At 59.8% G+C, this 21,020-nt stretch overlaps 2 protein-coding genes across 3 annotated transcripts in view; one reads left to right on the forward strand and one right to left on the reverse strand.

Moving 5' to 3' along the window:
• CERK (ceramide kinase) overlaps positions 1–13,674 on the forward strand; it is a 40,603-nt gene extending 26,929 nt beyond the window's left edge. The window contains exons 8-15 of the mRNA XM_055566404.1: positions 969–1,114; positions 4,535–4,609; positions 5,313–5,465; positions 7,037–7,142; positions 7,709–7,785; positions 8,474–8,679; positions 9,400–9,611; positions 11,706–13,674. Of these exons, the coding sequence (XP_055422379.1) occupies positions 969–1,114; positions 4,535–4,609; positions 5,313–5,465; positions 7,037–7,142; positions 7,709–7,785; positions 8,474–8,679; positions 9,400–9,611; positions 11,706–11,778 (1,048 nt within the window). The 3' untranslated portion in view covers positions 11,779–13,674. The remainder of the gene's footprint in view (positions 1–968; positions 1,115–4,534; positions 4,610–5,312; positions 5,466–7,036; positions 7,143–7,708; positions 7,786–8,473; positions 8,680–9,399; positions 9,612–11,705) is intronic.
• Positions 13,675–16,100: 2,426 nt separating this feature from the next.
• Positions 16,101–21,020, reverse strand: part of GRAMD4 (GRAM domain containing 4) — a 66,985-nt gene continuing 62,065 nt past the window's right edge. For both annotated transcript variants that reach the window (XM_055561738.1, XM_055561802.1), the window contains 5 exons: positions 19,943–20,087; positions 19,298–19,391; positions 18,581–18,665; positions 18,209–18,277; positions 16,101–18,079 (listed from right to left, as the gene is read on the reverse strand). In XM_055561738.1, the coding sequence (XP_055417713.1) occupies positions 17,975–18,079; positions 18,209–18,277; positions 18,581–18,665; positions 19,298–19,391; positions 19,943–20,087 (498 nt within the window). In that variant the 3' untranslated portion in view covers positions 16,101–17,974. The remainder of the gene's footprint in view (positions 18,080–18,208; positions 18,278–18,580; positions 18,666–19,297; positions 19,392–19,942; positions 20,088–21,020) is intronic.

Here is a 21,020-nt window from a genome sequence, read left to right on the forward strand (position 1 = left end):
AGAGAGCGGGAAAGGTGGTGAGGAGACGGAAAGCTCACACACGGCGCCCCTCTGGGCGCGGGAGTTTTGGTTGAGACTCACATGGCGAATAGCATGGAGGTGGGATTGGAACCGGGAGGCCGCCAGGGTTTATGGGTCCCGGGCAGGAGTGGCTGGACGCTGGCAGAGGGCACAGGACAGGGGGATGCCCTCCAGGATGTCTGGGGGAGAATTGGCTAGTCCCCGTGACCAGGTGCTCCCCGAGCGTCACCCAGCAGGTTTCGAATCCCGTGTAGCCAGCTGGGGGACACGTCAGCTGAGCTGGGGGCCCGGCCCGTCCGGTCATGTGAAGGCTCAGGGCCCGTGCAGCCAGCATCTGTCTGACCCTCGTCCCTGTCTCTCCAGCTGTGTGACCAGGGCCGCCAGCACCGTCTCTGCTGGCGCTTGGCGTCCTGAGTGTCACTGCTCCCGCTCCCAGGGCCCCGAGAAGGCTCTTGGGTCCCCAGTGGGCGACTGTGGCCCTGGGGACGTCAGGTAGCTTGAGGGTCAACAGATCCAGGGTCACACGGCGGGAGTGGGCCATGGTGGGGGCGGGGCCAGGAGGGAGCCGTGTGTCGCCTGCCACAGGGTCCAAGCTCCTGGGGGCCTTGGGCAGGGCTGGCAGGGGAAGAGGGGCCTGTGGGGGTCTTCCCGGCTTACCTTTCAGCAGCCATGCTGGAGGGCAGGGGCGTCCTCTGAGGCCTGGTCCCAGCCCCGCCTTCACTTGGTCCCCCAGACCTTTCAGAGCCCGGCCTGTGGCTACAGCGGGCTCCGAAGGCTCCCCTCCTTAGACACAGAGGGTCTAATGCCGTCTGGCGGGAGCAGGAGCAAAGTGGGTGTGTGGGGGCCGGCGGCCCAGCGGCACAGGCAGTCAGGAAGGCCCTGCCTGGACCCTCGGGGAGCTGGGAGCCGGCCACGGGTGCTGAGTCTGCCCCCTGTTCCTCCCGCAGCATCGTGTGCGTGGGCGGAGACGGCATGTTCAGCGAGGTTCTCCACGGCCTGGTGGGCAGGACGCAGAGGGACGCCGGTGTGGACCAGAACCAGCCCCGGGCCACACTGGTGCCCAGCCCACTGCGCATAGGCATCATCCCTGCGGGTACGTGGGTCCGACGTCGGGCTCTGTCCATTGAGGGGTGGGGTGAGCAGGGTCTGTCCACTGAGTGGGGCCGGATCTCGGGCTCTGTTCACTGGGCGCTGGGGTGAGCAGGGTCTGTCCACTGGGGGAGGTGGGTGGGCAGGGTCTGTCCACTATGAGGGGGCCGGGTGTCAGGGTCTGTCCACTGCGAGGGGACCGGGCGTCCGGGTCTGTCCACTGTGAGGGGGCCGGGCATCCGGGTCTGTCCACTGTGAGGGGGCCGGGCGTCAGGGTCTGTCCACTGTGAGGGGGCCGGGCGCCAGGGTCTGTCCACCGAGTGCAGGCCGGGCGGGTCGCCCGTGGCTTTGCCTTCAGGTTCACTCCATTTCAGGCGTGCTCTTCTCTCCACGCACCTGACGTGGGACCACGGCTGCATGCGGGAAGGGGTCCTGCCCTCCTCCCCGGGCACCAGGTTCCCACCAGGTGGTGGCGGTGGTCTGTGCTCTCAGAGAGCCAGCTGTTGATGGTGGGTGGGCAGTGGGGCCTGGAGCACAGTGGAGGAGAAGGGGAGCCCGGGGAACAGGCGGCGGCCTGGAAGAAGCGACTGGTGCCTGGAGCCGGGGCTGGGTGTCAGGGCGGGGGGCCTCAGGGTGTAAGGTGGTTGGCTTGTCCTGAGCTGGCTGGCTCAGCATGTTTCACGACTCAAGGAAGCACCTCGTTCTTTCAAAGGACCCACTGTAGTCGGGGTAGGAGGTGAGGCAGGGGCTTTGCGTACATCTAACCGGGAGGGGTCACAACTTTTCTTCCAAGGATTTCTTTGGAAGGACTGATGCTAAAGCTGAAACGCCAGTACTTTGGCCACCTCATGCAAAGAGTTGACTTATTGGAAAAACTCTGATGCTGGGAGGGATTGGGGGCAGGAGGAGAAGGGGACGACAGAGGATGAGATGGCTGGATGGCATCACCGACTTGATGGACGTGAATCTGAGTGAACTCCGGGAGTTGGTGATGGACAGGGAGGCCTGGCGTGCTGCGATTCTTGGGGTCGCAAAGAGTTGGACACGACTGAGCGACTGAACTGAGCTGAACCGGGAGGGGACGCCCTCCCCGCCCTTGTCTGAGCTGCAGCGGCGGGGACCCTGCTGGGTCAGGCTCGGGCGTGAATGGTGCCGTCACCCCGTTTTCTGGCTGAAGATGCTGGTGAGGTTCCACGGTCAGAGGGCACATTTGTATGTTATGAGTCTATATGTTACCAGCCATAAGAAGCATCAGTTAGCTTAGCTTAACTATTAACACTTAAAGAGCCTTTACTCTGATCGCAAACTGGACCAGATTCTGTTGCTCTGAGAGATGACCAAGGCTGCCTGCGATCCAGCGCGTCTTTGCGCAACCATGGACCTGCAGCCCCATCCCACGTCACTTAGGCTGAGGGGCGTGCAGAATGCTCTGGGGCCTGAGGACACGGCGTCTGGACCCTGCCTGCGGCCGGAGCTCGGGTGCCTGCCGGCACGGTGGTGACTGTGGGTCTCGGTCGGTGCTGGTCGAGCGTCTGTGTGATATTTAGTGTGCAGTTCTGGGCACCGTCAGTTTACTTTGGGGAAGTCTAGACGGGGGTTTTCAGCTGTTCCGCAGACGTTTTAAATTTCAGTTTCAGCCCCGTTCCCAGCCTACTGAGTCAGGATCTCAGGGGTGGGGCAGGGCCCAGGATTCTGCTATAAATAAGCACCTGGGAGATTCTCTGCCCACTCAGGTGGTGACCCAGTTAGAACCAGGACAGGCCTAGGGAGGACCTGTAGCATCACTGATCCAGGCACTAGCTGGGTGCTCTGAGGTCACCTGCCCTTCACAGACGACCCGGGACTGGGCTGGGCTGGGGCTCCGGGTCTCTTAGGACCCACGGGTCCGCTGTGCCGCTTCTGTGACCCTCACAAGCTGTCTAGGGTGTGCTTCCCCTTGAGCCCCTTGGGGCTGGTGGTCTGCAGCCCCAGGGCTGCTGCCCATCTTCACAGCAGCCGGGTACTGCTGCACGTCCTGCCCTGCCACCCGAGGTCCACCCCCCATGCCCCACACAGGGCCCAGAAGAGGTCTCTGAAAGCTCTGTGAGGAGCTCATTGATAGTAATCAAGGTCAGTCTCAGCATTCCTGATGACTCAACCTCAGTGCTATGGTCTCATGCAAAGAGCCGACTCACTGGAAAAGCCCCTGATGCTGGGAAAGATTGAGGGCAGGAGGAGAAGGGCAAGACAGAGGATGAGTGGATGGATGGCATCACCGACTCAATGGACATGAGTTTGAGTAAACTCCAGGAGCTGGTGATGGACAGGGAGGCCTGGCATGCTACAGTCCATGGGGTCACAAAGATTGGACATGGCTTAGCGACTGAACAACAAACAGTAACAACCTCAGGAACTAATTTTTTTTTTTTAGTTTTATTTTATTTTTAAACTACAATATTGTATTGGTTCTGCCAAACATCGAAATGAATCCGCCACAGGCATACATGTGTTCCCCATCCTGAACCCTCCTCCCTCCTCCCTCCCCATACCATCCCTCTGGGTCATCCCAGTGCACCAGCCCCAAGCATCGAACCTGGACTGGTGACTCGTTTCATACATGATATTATACATATTTCAATGCCATTCTCCCAAATCATCCCACCCTCTCCCTCTCCCACAGAGTCCAAAAGCCTGTTCTATACATCAGTGTCTCTTTTGCTGTCTCATACACAGGGTTATCGTTACCATCTTTCTAAATTCCATATATATGTGTTAGTATACTGTATTGGTGTTTTTCTTTCTGGCTTACTTCACTCTGTATAATAGGCTCCAGTTTCACCCACCTCATTAGAACTGACTCAAATGTATTCTTTTTAATGGCCGAGTAATACTCCATTGTGTATATGTACCATAGCTTTCTTATCCATTCATCTGCTGATGGACATCTAGGTTGCTTCCATGTCCTGGCTATTATAAACAGTGCTGCGATGAACATTGGGGTACACGTGTCTCTTTCAATTCTGGTTTCCTCAGCGTGTACAGACATTTCTCCAAAGAAGACATACAGATGGCTAACAAACACATGAAAAGATGCTCAACATCACTCATTATCAGAGAAATGCAAATCAAAACCACTATGAGGTACCATTTCACGCCAGTCAGAATGGCTGCGATCCAAAAGTCTACAAGTAATAAATGCTGGAGAGGGTGTGGCGAAAAGGGAAGCCTCTTACACTGTTGGTGGGAATGCAAACTAGTACAGCCACTATGGAGAACAGTGTGGAGATTCCTTAAAAAACAGGAACTAATTTTGTAGGTAGATTGTATTTACGCCGTACTTCCTCCCGGTCCTTGGAAGAAAGGAAGTGCTTACTGCTTCTCTACCTGGAAACACGTTAGGCTCTTAAGTTCCTGCAGCGACGTTAAGGATGTCTCCCCATCTTAGGGTCGACAGACTGCGTGTGCTACTCGACCGTCGGCACAAACGACGCGGAGACGTCGGCTCTGCACATCATCGTGGGTAGGCACCCCGTCACTGCTGCCCGGCTCGCGGGACCCCAGGGCTCCAGGCGCACACGGGCATCCGTCCGCCTCGCCACGCGGGTGCCCTGGCCCGTCCCCCCACGGGGCCCTGTCTGCCGCCCTCCCCTGCCACCATCCAGCTCGTCCAGCTGGGTGACCCTGAGAAACACAGGCGCTGCTCAGACCCTCCAGGGCCCTCACCCAGCCTTGGGGCGCCTGGCACCCGTGCCCCGGCCGGCTCTCCCCTCACCCCCTGCACTGGCCAGGCATCCCCCGCCCGTCTGGAGCCCTGCTCTCAGCTCTCTTCCCTGCTCAGGGCTCTCATCCTGGGGGGACAGACCCCCCCAACTCCTCTAGACGGCGCGTCCCCGGGGCAGGAGACCCTGCAGCAGTCGTCACTGCTCGGCGCTGTCCAGGCGCCTGCAGGGCCCCCGTGTGGCTCCCTGCCCTGTCCTCGTCCCCGACGGCAGTCCTATGCTCCGTGTCCCCTACAGTCACAAGGGCCGTGTTTACAGGCGATGCCTTCGTGACTTTATGGCTGAGAAGCCAGGCGCCTCGTCCTCCTCCTCAAGACCACTGTCCTCTCAGCTAGCAGCCTTTAGCGAGCTTCCTGGCCGTGTTGTTGTTCCCTCCCCACAGAGCAGCTTTCCAAACCCCTTTTGGAAATCTGAGCCAGGCTCCCACGCGGCCTCTCTCCGCAGGGGACTCGCTGTCCATGGACGTGTCGGCCGTGCACCATGACAGCACACTCCTGCGGTACTCGGTGTCCCTGCTGGGCTACGGCTTCTACGGGGACATCATCAAGGACAGCGAGAGGAAGCGGTGGATGGGCCTCATCAGATACGACTTCTCAGGTAACCCGGCTCCCGGCCTTCCCTGCGCCCCCAGCCCCTGCCTGCTCGCTCTCCCTGGGGCGTGGGCCCCCGGCTCCCCGGGTGCAGGGCCAGGGATGGAGATCGACTGACCCCAGGTCAGACAAACCAGTGAGGGTCTGCAGTTTCAGGCCATGTGGAGCACCAGCTTGCGGCGTTTAAATGCAGAGTGAAGTGAAAGGCTCTGTCGTGTCCAACTCTTTGCGACCCCATTGGACTATACGGCCCATGGAATTCTCCAGGCCGGAATCCTGGAGTGGGTAGCCTTTCCCTTCTCCAGGGAATCTTCCCAACCCAGGGATCGAAGCCAGGTCCCCTGCACTGCAGGCGGATTCCTTACCAGCGGAGCCACCAGGCAGCCTCCATGCAGAAGGGGGCTTGAAAAGACAAAGGGCTCAAAATCTGGCGCTCTTGTGGTTGAGGTGAATGCCTTGGCTGTATTCACTTATTTATTTTTATTTTTTGGCTGCACCACGTGGCTTTTGGGATCTTAGTTCCCCGATTCCTCAGGCCCCGGGCAGTGGATACGAGCGTTCTCGCCACGGACCGCCAGGGATCCCCTCCTTTTTGGTTGTATTTAATGTGGCGTTTCTCTGGTCACTCCCCTTATGGTTCACCTTTGGGTGAAATTTACAGGCACACCTTGGAGACACGTAGGGCTCAGTTCCAGACCCCTTTGAGAAAGCAAATGTCAAAATAAAGCAGGCCACATGAATTTTTTGCTTTCCCTGTGCATGTGAAGTTGTGCGTACACTCGGGGGTGCTGTGTGCAGTAGTATTGTAGCTGAGAAAGGTGCATACCTCAGTCTGAAAAGTTCTTTACGGTTAAACACCGCTAACTGCCATCTGAGCCTTCCATAAGTCGTAACCCTTGTGGGGTACAGGGTCTTGCCTCCATGATGCTGCTGATGGATCGGGGTAGGGGGTGCTGAAGGCGGGGTGTCACAATTTCTTAAAATAAGACAACAGTGAAGTTGGCCGCATCAGTCGACTCTTCTTCCAGGAACACTGTCTCTGTAGCTCATGGTGAAATTTGATAGTGCTTAACCCACAGCAGACCTTCTTTCAGAGCCAAGTCAGCCCTCTCAGACTCGCCTCTGCTTGTCCACCGCGCTTGTGTCTTTTTCTCGTCCTCACTTCGGCCGTCTCCGTGGCATCTTCCCCAGGACTAGATTCCGTCCAAGAAGCCGCTCTCTTTACCTACCCACGAGGAGCAGCTCCTCCTCAGTCAGCATTCTATCATGAGAGCCAGCCCCCAGAGACCCCAGAGCTGAGGACGACAGGCCCAAGCCTGGGGGTGCGCCCGGGGCTTCACAGGCAGAACCCGAGGCCACGAGGGGTCCCTGGTGGCCGAGACGCCCCCTCTGCCAGCACGGAAGGCGGCCCTGGAAGCCAGGAGCCTGCAGCGCCCCGAGACGGCGGCGGCGGCTCGGCCAGAGGCCGGAGGGGCCCTGTCCTTCTGCGGATGCTCTGTCCCCGACGTCCCCGGCGACCCGCCAGCCCCTCCGCGAGGCTGACGGCGCTGTCTCCTCTCCCTCCTGCTCCGTCCTCAGGGTTGAAGACCTTCTTCTCCCATCACTGCTACGAAGGCACAGTATCCTTCCTGCCAGCTCAGCACACGGTGGGCTCCCCGAGGGACCGGAAGCCCTGCCGGGCGGGGTAAGCACGTCTCACATGTGTGTTTCTGTTCAGATGATGAGACGGAAGCAGGACCAGCTGGGGTTGTGAGTGGGGCGGTCCTTGCAGTGTAAGATGGGGGCTGCTGTTTCATCATGTCCAGCGGCCAGGGTCCCCCAGACCCTGAAGGGGTCCCCCACACCCTGAGCTCTGAGCCGCTGACTCGCTTGTCACCTACTGGACCAAACGGCCGCCGTGTTACCTGTCGTGCGAAGGGAACAAGGGCTCAGGAGGGTCCATGGCAGGCGTTGCAGCTGGTTTCTGCTCCTGCCGGTGCCCCCCACCCGCCCAACTGCGCGCCAAGCTCACCCCTCCCCCGAGCCGACACAGGGCCCCCAAGGGATGCGACTGGCTTTTTGTAACTTCCATAAATTTCTGAGAAGGATATGTTGCCCGTGTAATTTCTAAGAGTCCATCTGATTTTGAGAGCTCAAATGAACGTGCAAGGGAAGTGTTTTTAAGTGGCGCCTCCGAGGCTGCAGGCCTGCTGCGCGGGCGGGGCTGGCGGGCCCTGCTGTGCGTCGCCGACGTGGCTGCTGTTGCCCCAGGTGCCCCGCGTGCAGACAGAGCAGGCAGCAGCTGGAGGAGGAGCAGAAGCGGTCGCTGGACGGCCTGGACGGCACGGGTAAGGTGTCTGGGCCCAGCGGGCCCCTCCTCCCTCTCTGTGGAGCACCCGCTCCTCGGTTCCTCCAGGCTGAGCGCCCATGGGCTTTGCTGGACCTTGGGGAAGAGCAGATTTTGTGGAAGGGCCCCTCTCGCTGCATCCCTCTGAGTTACTCCGCGCATATCTCCAGAACACTCTAGAACTGGGGGTTCAGCGAGTGGCCTCGCTGAGGCCTTAGATGAAAGTCATGGGAGATTTGTGGATGCTGAAATTTGTCTCATGTCATTTCCATACATCACACAGTACTTTCCTCATTTTTTTTTTCCCGCAACCATCTAAAAATGTAAAACTCAGTCTTAACTCACAGGCCACACACACTCAGGTGGCAGGCCAGATCTGGCGACCCCTGCCCTAGAGGTGGTCCCAGAGCCCCCCAGCCCCGCCCTGGGGAGGACTGCCTCTCGGGAGGTGACTGCGGGCGGGCTGTCTCTGTGCTGATGCCGAGGGGTAGGAAGCCCACCCCCGCCTGCCGGGTCCCAGTTTAACATGGCATGAGACCGTTGGATGGTATCACCGACTCGATGGACATGAGTTTGAGTAAGCTCCGGGAGTTGGTGATGGACAGGGAGGCCTGGCATGCTGCAGTCCATGGGGTTGCAAAGAGTCAGACACGACTGTGCGACTGAACTGATGCTTCCTCCCGCTTCAGAGGAGGTGGAGGAGTGGAAGGTCCTCTGCGGGCAGTTCCTGGCCATCAACGCCACCAACATGTCCTGTGCCTGTCCCCGGAGCCCCCAGGGCCTCTCCCCGGCCGCCCACCTGGGGGACGGCTCCTCCGACCTCATCCTCATCCGGAAGTGCTCCCGGTTCAACTTCCTGCGCTTTCTGGTCAGGCACACCAACCAGGGCGACCAGGTGAGGGTCCCATGGCCTCCACGCCGCCTGCGCCAGCACATCCTCCGCCCGGGCGGCCCCGCGGGGGATCGCTGTGCGTGCGAGGGGCCGCAGCAGAGACTCCTCTGCCTGCCCTTCACCCACTGTGAACTCGGCCATGCTTCCTCCGTATAAAGCCTCACTTATAAAGCCTTGACTCTGGACACCAGGCGACGCAAATGTCTCCACACGCTCCCCTGTTGTTTCTCTTCCTGTTTACAGACAGGACAGGCCGATGCAGCGCCGTTTTCTGTTGCCCTCGCAGGCCACTTACAGCAGTCTGCGGGCTCCCGGGAAGGGGTTCTGCTGAGACCCTTAGTCACAGCCACGCGTGTAGTGACGCGGGGTCGGGGGGATCCCGAGTCTAACGCTGTCCAGACAGTTGCAACTCTTGATCGGTCTCAGGTTGTAGTAAAGTTTATGGCTGTTAAGTTTTTTCTAAGATCTGGCCCAACAGTGTTTCCATGTGGCTTTTAAAGTACTGCTTGTTAAAAAGGTAAAGAACGGTACAAGTCGCTGCTCGGGAACCACGGGATTCTTTAATAAGTGCCTCGAGTGTGGATGAGACCGGGTTTTAAGCGTGGTGGTGACCATTTCTCATGTCCCCATGCTGTGGGGGGCCCCTGGGAGGCCCCGGACGGTGGTCATGCCCCCAGCGCAGCGCCGCTGAGAGTGCGTTCCCGTCTGGCTGTCTCTTGCTAGTTTGACTTCACCTTCGTGGAAGTCTATCGCGTCAAGAAGTTCCAGTTTGTGTCGAAGCCCGCGGAGGACGAGGACAGCAGCGTGCTGGGCCGCGGGAAGAAGCGGCTGGGACCGCTGTGCAGCGAGCACCCCACCTCCTGCTGCTGCCGCGCCTCCAGCAGCAGCTGGAACTGCGACGGGGAGGTGCTCAGCAGCCCGGCCATCGAGGTCAGGTGAGCGGAGGCGGCACCTTACAGCCTGGCGTGTGAGAGCCCGCCGTGAATGCATGGGTGTGCCCCGGGGGCTCTGGGAGCCTGGCACCCTACAGCCTGGCGTGTGGCAGCCCGCTGTGAACGCACGGGCATGCCCAGGATGGTCCCTGGGAGACACCCTTGTCCCAGTGTTGGGAGGATGCTGGGGGTGGAAGCCTCTCCGTTTCACTTTCTCTGCCACACCCTGCACGTTGTTCCCTCTCTTGTCTCCTAACGACTTAAACTAACAAACTCCCTTCGTGGGCGCTTTCAGAGCCCTGGGTCCACTGACTCCACCAGGATGTGCTCCAGCCCGAGGAACCCACGGCCAAGCTAAGGTCCAGGGTGCCAGGCCTGCCCCTCCAGCCCCAAATCTATTAGGCCTATTGTATTTGGACTTGGGAATCTGCAATCTGGTTATATGTATTACATAACCAGGTGAAATGTAAGTGCCGAGAGAGATTTTTTTTTAATATAAGTGCCAAAAAAGGTTTTTTCCCCCATGGAAGAACACAAAACGCATTCTTTTTTTTTTTTTTTTTTTTAAAAAGGGCTGTTGATGGAGGTGTGGGTGCAAGCGTGCTAAGTTGCTTTAGTCGTGTCCGACTTTTTGTGACCCCATGGACTCTGGCCTGCCAGTCTCCTCTGTCCACGGGGTCTCCAGGCAAGAATATTGGAGTGGGTTCCCATTCCCTCCTCCAGGGCATCCTTCCCACCCTGGGATGGAACCTGTATCTCTTACGTCTCCTGCATTGGCAGGCGGGTTCTTTACCACTAGCGCCACCTGGGAAGCCCCTAAGAGATTGAGGGGAACTGTTTAATTCTAGAAGGATTCTTTCCATCCTGTTACAAGAATCTTTAGGATCTTGAGAGAAAAGTGAAAGTGAAAGTGTTAGTCGCTTAGTCCTGTCCAACTCTTTGCAACACTTTGGACTGTAGCCCGCCAGGCTCCTCTGTCCATGGAATTTCCCAGCCAAGAACACTGGATTGGGTTGCCATTTCCTTCTCCAGGGGATCTTCCCAGAAGAACTCGGGTCTCCTGCATTGCAGGCAGATTCTTTACTGTCTGGGCCAGCAGGGAAGCCTACTTTAAGCAAACCACACTGGGCCCTCGTTGACCATCGTGAGTGGGTTACATGAGGAAGGTGGCCACGAGCGGGCACGTAGCCCCGCCCCCGCAGCGTGGAAGGACAGCTGGGGGCACATCTCCCACGTTTCGGCTGCGCGTCCTCACTTATAACCCCGCTGTAGATGGCTTCTCAGGCAACCAGCCACTGACCCCGGCCGGGCCTCTCTACCCTTGGCGTCCAAGCAAAGCCATGGGCAGGGGCAGACTCTCCAGCCTCCTGAGGCCCAGCCTGCTTGTCCCTGCTCTTGCAGCCGGGGTGCAGCCAGCGTGGCAGTGACCACACACCTTGCATCTCAGGGCAGGAGGGCTCCAAGGTCCCAAGAAAGCCCATCCCGCGGTCCTGTGTGCGGGGCTCCACTTTCGGTCGACTTATTTCTCAAGTTCAGGAAATGCAAGTATTTTTAATGACGGCTTAGGAACGGTTGACAGTTGGAAAGGTTCTTTCGCGAAATAGATCCTGTGCATCTTGATAGATATTACGGTGTCTGGAACAGCGCGTCACTTCGGGGGTTTTTATGACCCAGCATCTCTGAGGCGCCTGTGACGTCATTCATAACGTGGGGAGGAGGCCCTGCTGGGGTGGGGGGTGGGCCCAGGAGCCCCGGCAGACCTCCAAGCCCCAGGCTCACACGCTGTGCTTGTGGTGGAAGGTGGGGCCCCTCGCCTCCCGGACTGCATCTCCTGACGCTCAGAGTGCTCCTCGAGGCTCGGTTCTGATGAGCGGACCCAGGAGGGGAGGGAGCTGGCCTGTGGGGCTGTCCCTCTGCTCATGGGTGGGTCTGCACGGTCCTGGATTTCCGCTTGGCCGTGACAGCCCTTTGCAAACTCAAGTCTCTCGGGGGTGTCAGGACATTTCTCCGAGCCCCTGACCCACCCCCTGGTGACTGAGGTCTGCCTCACCCCCGGGCCGGGGTTCGGGGTCTCAGTGTGACCCTCTGTCTCCGCAGGGTCCACTGCCAGCTGGTCCGGCTCTTCGCACGAGGAATCGAAGAAAGCCCCAAGCAGGAGTCCCGCGGCTGAGGGCCAGCTGTGGGAACCGTGTCCCAGACAATGACGACAGACCAATTATGTTGCGATACTTTCAAATTTAGAAATTTATTTTTGATAGCTGAATATTGATTTTAGAAAAATAACGTTTTCGTCAGCAGTTTTTGTGGATGCATTTGGTATTTTCGGTTCTGTGTGCATCTGTGGGTGCATCTCATGTGTCTCAGCCCCGGCAGGTGGCCCGTGCCAGCTGGGGAGCGCGGGCCCCTTAGATTGCAGCCGCGCTGACGGCCCGCCCGTGGCTCTAACGCAGCAACTCAGGGGCAGCGCGTTGCACCGCAGGCGTCCGTGGGGTCCCTGGGCTGCTCGGCAGGACCTGCCCTGCAGCGCTGGTGGTCAGCCCCTGCTCAGTCGCGGTTCGCTTTGTAGCACTTACCTCTTCCCTCGCAGTTAGAGCAGCGCATCTGGACCCTTCCTGTCTCGCACGTCTACCAGGCAACGATGTCCTGGTCCGCCTCCGGGGCAGCCTGGTCCAGCGCGTGCGGCAGGCACTCCCCAGGCTGCACTCCTGTCACAGCAGCGCTTCTAGACAATCCGGCGGGAGGACAGGTCAGGCGCCTCGGAAACCAGCCGCTCGTGGCGCCCTGGCGAGTGTCTCAGCGCTCAGACGCCCCGAGCGCTCTCCCCACGGCGGGGGCTGCCGTTCCCTGGGCTCGGTGGCCCGACGGGAAGCAGCCCGTGAACTTCGGACCGAGCGCCCCACCGCCGTGGGGAGAGGGTCCCACGTCCCGGGGTGCCCTTCCTGCAGCCCCGTCTGTACACCTGATCCCAGCCCATGCCTTTGTTGTCTTCACACTTCCATGTATTTATTGCAAGGCGCGTCCTGTAAACCGGAAGAGCATACAGTGTCCTCGCTGGCCGTGTTTTCCTTTGTTTGCTGCGCAAGTGCGGGCCCCACCCCGGACCGGGGGGCGCCTGGCCTGGCCCCGTTTCATCTGTGTTTGTGCTTCTGTGCGTGGACGACGCACCTGCAGCAGCTTTATCTGAGACCTAAGAGGATGCTGCCCCCATTTGGACTTGTGAAAAGGGAGTTCGACTGTTACCAAGAGGCGGCTTGAGGGCCACCGGCCACCACACAGGGTCCGGCGGTCACCTTCGCGTCTAACAGATGTCCTTCATTCTCAGAACTCGTATGTGTTGCATGTCCTGTCTCATTCCCACCCAGGGCAGCTTCGACAGGAGTTTTTCAGGAGACCGTGTTTCTACAGGGTCCCCAAGAGGGTCTCCGCGGTCTTGATCGTCCCTGCGAAACGTCAATCACTGGTCTGCCCCGAAGCCCATTGTGTTGCTAGAAAAACAGTGTAGGCCGAGTAAGCATGTTCTGTTCAAGAAGGAACCCCCACCCCCACCCCTGTAATGCCACGTGGTCCCCAGTGGCCTTGGCCATATTCACCAACCGCTTGCTGACCTTCAAAACCGCAGATTCTGGAACTGTCCCCAGGGGTCATGTGACTGTCTGAGCCCCCACCCCCACCCCAGGCGCTGCGGATGACCTCCCCCCCCCAACCCCGGGACCGGAGTACCTCTCTGACCTTCCCACGAGCCAGGACTCTGGTGGAGTGACCACAGCCTAAACTCCAGGATTTTAAGGAAAAATCGGAACTGATGGCTGGACGGGGAGGACCCGGGGTCGGGGTCGCTGGGAAGTGCTGGTCCAGTCGTGACCCTGTGCCCGGCGATGCCGCAGTTCCTTGTTCCCGGTTATGCGGCGGCCAGGGCAGCCAGCGTGCCAGCCCCTCGGCGCCAGCTGCCTCTGCCCTCACAGCGGCCCCGTGGAACTGGCGGTGGCAACGGAAAGGGGCTTAACTTCCTTTCTAATCTTGCTGGCTTCAAGGTTAGAAGACGGCGAATTTGCTCCGATATGTTTGAGAAGACCAATAAAGTTGTTACTTTGGGCAGAATGTGGCTTTTTTTTTTTCTCTTACAAATTCCTGTTGTCTTTCAAAGCAGAGTATTTTTTTGTGTGAAAACACGTACAATGTAAAGAAAATGAGCAATGGTGAGCCCACCCCCCATGCCAAGGAATTGATCTTCACCCCCAGGCTCCTCCCCGTGTGCCCTTGTGGACCGAGCCTCCCCTGCCCCCACGGAGGAGGGAACTATGGTTTTAAAACTGGAGCGAATCGCTTGCTTCACCCTCGTGAGGGGATCAGAACACAGCACCCCACGTGGGCCACTGGGGCGTGAGGGTGTTCTGAGCAGAGGACAGCGAAGCGGCAGCGAATGCAGACAGAGCCGCCTGCCCCTCCCACGTCTGCCTGGAGGGACACGCCCTCCCAATTGTGCAGGTCAGCCCCCCTGCCCTCGGGGGCCACCCGTGTCCCTGGAGACAGAGCCAGACCAACCTGAGTAATAAAACCACCCTTCCGTTCTGTTTGCCAGCCCCTTTCCCTTGTGGCTCAGCTGGTAAAGAATCCGCCTGCAATGCAGGAGACCTGGGTTCAATCCCTGGGATGGGAAGATACCCTGGAGAAGGGGAAGGCTCCCCACTCCAGTATTCTGACCTGGAGAATCCCAGGGACTGTATAGTCCACGGAGTCGCAAAGAGGCGGACACAACCGAGCAACTTTCACTCTGGTCCATTAGTTTCCCCGCAAATAAAATTCCTCAGTATGTTCACGTCACCCAAAAAGCCCAAGCTCCCTTTTCTTTATCTTGTCACTTCTTGACAAATTTATTGCCCTTTATTAAAACGGCATATAAAACCCTGACTCTGACCACCTCTTTGGGTCAGACTCTTTTTCTACAACGGCCTCCAGGAACAAAAAAATACGTAAATATTAGCATTAAATAAACACTCTATGCCTTTTCTCCTAACTTGCCTTTTGTTGATTTAACTTGCAGACTCCAGTAACTGAACGTAAGAGGGTAGAAGAAAGGTTTTTTCCCTTCCCCCCATGTGTTTATCTTGAGATAGTGTATTTAGTTTTGCAGGTTTTGCTCTTTACATAAAGTCATCATACTGTGTCATTTTCTGTAGCTTGTCTCATTTAGCGGGTATTAAAACGTTTTCATCATGAAACAGAATTTTCCAGTCTATTAACATTGCATATGTTTTCATTTACGTCAGTCCTCATTCATGTCTTTTAATAGAGCTTTAGAATTTTTCCACATCTCTCAATTTTATTTGCATTTGTTCTTAAAAACATCATTATTGTGAGGCTACTCTCCTTTAAGTAGAAATGCAGTTGTTTTTTGAGTGGGATTATATCAAAAAAGGTTGCCTCATTTATCTGCAGGCCTGGGGGCTGTCTGTAGTCACAGATACTGGAATGTTTGTCTTCCTTCACGACCTTGTTGGTGGGATGCCAGCCCTTGACAGTGGAGGATGCTGGGTCCACAAGAGGAAGGGGCTGGGCTTCCTGTCCCAGTGGTTTTGGGGCAGATCTCAGCGAGCCGGACACTAGGGTCTCCCTCGGATCACCGACCACAGCTGCCAGTCCCAGACACCCCTGCAGTCTTCAGGGTCCCTCACGCCTCACTCGAGTCTCTGTTTCAGCAAATAACTTTGGAATCAGCTTTGCCAGTTGGTTACCGTGGGGAGAACTGGACCAGACTGAGTTCTTGGTTCACCATAAGCACCCCACTTTGGTCAGCGTGTGGCCTGCTTATCTACCTGTCCGTCAGTCATAAAATCCACTCCCCAAATGCCATGTTGTAAACAGCACCCGTGGAGAGAGCCCCAATTCAAGAACAAGAACGTTCATCTCGTTCCCTCTGTGCTCCCATCTCCCCCTTCTGTCCCCCAGACCCCCCTGACCTGCACCACCGGGCCCCCAGCAAGGTCACTGCACGGCCCCAGTGGCTGCAGAAGCCAGGCAGGTTCCTGCATCCGTGTCCAGTGTCGGCGAGTGGACTGGCGGAACCACACGTGGTACCAAGGACCCCTCTGCCCAGGGCCCCTCGGCCTCCCACCTCTCAACCTCAGCATGGGGGGGGGGCTGCAAGCAGCACCCAGCCCCAGAGATGCCCACGGTCCCCTGGGAGGCCAGGCCTGAGCTCCCTCCACCCTCCAGGGTGTGTGCCTGCCCCTGGACACCCCTCCCCGCCAGCCACCACCCATCACCGGCTTCCTTCTTCTGGAAGCCAGCCTCTGCCTCCCTCTTCCCAGCCTGTCCATGTGCATAGCCCCCCACCCTGCCCCCACGGCCCACTCCTGGGGGACCCACCTCGCCCCTCGGCCTTGACGCCAAAACCCCACTGCCCTCCAGCGCTGCTGGCCACGGGACCCCGCCAGGAAAGCCTCCCCACACCCTCCCCCACTGTGAGCACAACACAGGTTTATTTAAATAAAAATTTATAATTTATACAAGACTTTTTTCTTTAAACAAGGTTTTTTTAAAAAAAAAAAAATGTTACAGGAGGATTTTTTTTCAATTAGTTCTTCATACAGTACAATCCTTTTGTAGAACAAAAGTTACACTGGTAAGGAGTATTTACAGATTGAAAATAGACTCAAGCTTCAGACATAAAAAATGTTAACATTCATTCTAGTTCCGTGATTAGTCGCAGAAATTAAACATCTGCCCAGATTTACACGATTCAGTAAAAACGACACGGGCTCTCGCCGACAGGGCGTCTGCCCAGGCCTGCGCCCTCCCGGCGGAGGCCCCGGGCTTCCAAGCAGGGCCCGCCGCGGCCCCTGGCGGCCGCCCCCAGCACATGGTCAGTTTTCATCTCCCTTTCTCCTTGGAAGGGACTCAAACCAAGCCACGCGGCTCTGAAGACAGCAAGTCCGCTCCCCTGCAGGGCCCCTGCCCCAGGCTTGGGGACACACGCTGACCACACAGTGGCCCCAGCGAGGGGTCCGGCAGCACTCCCGGGTGTCGCCCCCGCAGTCATCCTGGACCCAGTCCAGGGCCACCCTGCCTGCCTTGGGCCCGGAGGGGGGCCCCACTGGCTGTGGACCCTCCCCCAGCCCGAGACTCGGTCCACCTGTGCTGACCAGGGGCCAAAGCCCCGGCTGAGGGTGGACTCCGCCTACGTCCGTTCAAGGTCGACCTGCAGAATCAAAAGATCCCAGCGCCGGGGGGAATGGGAGCCGGGCTGGCCCCGCCCTTACGGTCCGGACCGGGGCGTGTGCTTCGGGAGCTGGTGGGGGAGGCTCCCCATGGGGCGGGGGGACCCCTCTGGGGCTGTGACCTGAGCGAGGCCACCGCGTCACTCACCCGACCAGCAAATTAGGAGCAAAGGTAAAAATCACATCTGAAAAATGATACAAAAATAAAAAAAACAGCTTGCTCTCTGTAAAAAATATAATCTTCTGTTTCTTCAAAAAACAACAACCCCAGTGACACCGGGGGATGCGGGACAAGCTGAGGGCCGGCGGGGCCCGCTGCTGGAAGCGTGCTGAGCAGCTCGGCATGCCATCCCCGAGGTCTCGGGCCAGTCCCAACACCTCGCCGGCTTCCGACGCCAGGCCTGCGAGGACCCCGCTCCCCTCCATCTGGGGGCACCAGCGTGCGGGCCGGCCTCCGGGCTCTGCTCTCTGCTGCTGCCAACGCCAAGCAGCCTCAGCACCTCTCACAGCCCACCTGGGGGTGCCTGGGGCACCCCTATCCTTCCTGCTCCAGCCCATGAGCCCCTCACCCAGCCGGCCCTGCAGCCTGGAAGCCGGCACGAGCCCCGAAGCTCGGAGCCCCCCGAGCGGCTGTCGTCCTTGGCGTCTCCGCATCCCCGAGGCCGATCGCGGGCCCCCGAGAGGCTGGCCGGCATCGTGCTCCCAACACGCGTGCGGGGGCCTCCTTGAAGGGCCGGCCCGTCCACGGAGGCTGGCAGGGACCCCCCTCACCCGGCACGGACGTCCCTCTCCACGGGGAGGCCCTGCGCACTCCTCCTATGGCTTTGCTGCAGAAGAGCTGCTGGTGCCCGGGACCCGGGCTGGGCGATCTCTGCCCCGCGGGGACCGAGGGGGCCCGGCCGTGCCTGGCGGCGGGTCCCGTGTGGCGTCGTCCTTCCCAGTGGCCCCCGCATCCACGGGATGAGCCCTCGAGAGCCCTGACCCCTGCACAAAGGGGTCTACAAAACGCAGGGTCAACACAACGGAAACCACACATCTGGGGGGATTATTGCAAAAGATCATGAGGATGTCCGATTTTTTTTTTTCCACTACCAAAATGTTGAGAAAAAGAAAAAGAAAACCTTCCAGAGGAGTCCAGGAGAGCCAGCACTAGCTGTCACTGCCGGCGGCTGCCGCGGACGTGATCTTCATGTACTGGTTGAAGATGGTCTCGAACGCCTCGTCTCTGTGCACCATGGCGCCGAACACCAGCGGCTGGCGGGAGGGAGCAAACAGGCGCAGGCGGGAGTCCACGCAGGCTAGGGACACATGGGACCAGGCCACGCAGGCAGACCCCCACCCCTGGCCCACGCCCACCTCCGGGGCCCCAGCCAGCACCTTTACCTTCTGGGTTGACGGCGTGGACACGGCAATCCCCATGCCCGACCCCGGCAGGACAGAGAGGACCTTGTACTGAAAGCAGACAGCAGGCGCGTCGCCTTGGGGCTCTCCTGGGGTCAGGGCCACCTTCCCTGCACCCCAGGACCTTCTCCTCCCCACACCCCAGGACCTTCTCCTCCACGGAGCCCCGGACGGCAAGACCCCCACAGGCCCAGGCCTCGCCAGCCAGAGAACACAGGTGGATCATGTGCCTGCACAGATGCCACCCAGAAGCACAGCCCGACGGTTCACACTCTAACCAACCCCGCTACCAGGGTGGCTCCCTGCTTCACGACCCCACAGCCGCCCGCTACTGAGATGGGGGGTGGCACCCACCTTCTGGATGTCTGTGATGTCCACCAGCTTGATGACTTTGTTCCTCTTGGAAGAGCCAGACTTGGAGCTTTCGAAGCACAGATAACTATGGGGGGGTCAGGGGAGTGGACAGAATCCAGCACGTGAACCGGGGGCCACGCCAGCAGCCGACCCACAGCCCTGACACGGGGCCCCCTCACCGACTGAGACATGCCGGCTTCCTACAAACGGTTTCGCTTTTACAGAGTCCTGTGGCTTCTTGAGTCTAAAGCCCAGCGCTCCCACCAAACCCCACTCAAGGTCCCGCAACAAGGCCCGCAGGGCGCCCTGCGGGAGAGGTGTACATCCAAGGCCCAGGGTCTGCCTGGGGGTGGGGTTAGGGAGGCGTGGTCCTCGGCAGAGTGTGGGGGACGAGGTGGTCAGGGGGCCCCTCAGGCTGAGACCAGGGTCTCCTCCCCAGCCCCCACCCCCACGGGGCAGCTGGGCTGCTTCGTCCCAAAGGGGGATGAACAAGGAGCCTGCTGGCCGCCCTCGAGGCCCAGGCCGGGGAGGGGGCCTCCCGCCACATGACGAGTGCAGCAGACCAGGGCACCCCGGTTACGGCATGTTGGACTCCAGGGCCGGGGCCCAGTGGCTCTGGGCGGCTCTGGGCAGACGCTGGACCGGGGGGATGCCTGCTCAAACCCTGGCCGCCTCCGGGGGTCGTGCCCACCTGCACCCCACTCACGGCTCACTCACTTCTCCGTCACGTACAGGACCCCGTTCCTGATGTAGTCGGTCGGCATCTTCCGGTCCCGGTTTATCAAGCAGCACCGCCAGCCGTTCTCACACACTAACGGGAACAAAGCCAGACAGGACTCGGCCGAGACGCTCCCCCCAGAGACGCCCGCCCCGCACTCGCGTTGGCAGCGTCAGTGCCGGCTTCTGGGGAACGTCCGAGGCTCGCCCTCCACCATGGGAGGAACCCGCGGCGGCAGGGGCTGAAGCCGCTGGGAAACGGGCGCCCCCTCCCACGTGGGCGGGCAGGGGCATGAAGGCAAAGCCTGGTTTAAACAGATCAAACTGGGGCCATGGGTCTCAGAGCACACGGGTCAAGGTCTAGGTCAGCAGAAAGAGAGCTTGGGAGAAGCTCAAGGCTGAAACTTTGCAAAAGGTCTTCCGCTAGCCAGGGTCACACACGACAGAGGCCGCAACATCTAAGCCGCCCTGCCCATGCCTGCTTGCCTTTCTGCTGCCAGACCGCCCGCCGCAGATGCGCCTGGCCGCTCCGACCTCTGGCCCAGGGGGCTCTCCCCCGGCCCCCATGGCCCGTCCCTGCCTTTGGGTCCCAGCACCGGGGCGGGTGAGCCGCCAGGCCTGGCCACGGGCTCAGCACGCACGTACCCGCCAGGGGACGCTCATTCTCCGTCAGGTTGAAGATCTCGTGGAAGTTGCCCTTCTTGGCGCCGTGCAGGCGGCCAGTGTCCTCGTCCCTGCTCAGGCCGGCAGGCACACTGGACACGCAGCTCCGGGAGGAGGCCGTCTGCAGCTGCGGAGGCCCGGGTGCCTGTGAGCGCCACCCGCCGAGGGGGCGGTGCACACAGTCGCCCCCCACCCTGGGCCCAGCTGCAGACGCGGACAAGAGGAGAGGCAGGCACACCCAGGCGTGGGCGCACACCCCCCGGAGGGCCCCCAGGGGACCCGGCCCTCCTCGCCCCATGAGCCCCCTACCCTGGGCAGAGCTGCCTGGCCGCGGGGGGCCCTTCTTACGACGCCCCTCCCAGCCGCTGAGCCAAGGCCGAGCCGGCTCGTGCAGTCAGAGCGGAGCTAGCCGGCGCTCAGCCCCAGGGCAGCTCACAGCCATGCTGCGGACACCAGGCAGGCCGAGGCCCTGGCCACCGACCACTCAGACAGAGTCAACCACGGCCACGCACGGCCCCCCACCCCGGGCCGGCCGAAGCCCCGGCCACCGAGACCATCAGACAGAGTCAGCCACAGCCACGCAGCACGGCCCCAGGGCGGGAGGGGCGTCCCAGGGTCACCGCACCTTGTCGCGTCCCGACAGCAGCCGGAAGGGACAACGCGCACAAGACCAAGACAGCAGAAGGGGCGGGGGCCGCATGACACGAGGTCACGACCACCCGCTGAGGGAGTCGCGTGGGACGCCCAGTAGGGTCACCCTCCACCCCGGGAAGCCCGCCTCCTGGCTCTCTGGTTAAGACGCTTAGGGAGCCTGCTTAAGGTGGGCCTCACCCCTTGCGTCCACTTGGGTCTGTGTGACCAGAGCCCACCCACGGGTTCAGCGAGCTGTGTGCTGCGCACCTGGCCTGTGAGTTCAGGCCCCCAACGAGCCTCGCGGTCCCAGAAGCCAGGAAGCCCGGCCCACGCTTGACCCAGAGCTTCCCTCCCACAGACAGAGGCATCAAGGCATCACTGGACACCCAGACACAAGGCTGAAACCCAACATCACCTCCTCCAGGAA

This window comes from Bubalus kerabau, chromosome 1 (genome assembly GCF_029407905.1).
Source record: "Bubalus kerabau isolate K-KA32 ecotype Philippines breed swamp buffalo chromosome 1, PCC_UOA_SB_1v2, whole genome shotgun sequence".
Classification (NCBI taxonomy): Eukaryota; Metazoa; Chordata; class Mammalia; order Artiodactyla; family Bovidae; genus Bubalus; species Bubalus kerabau.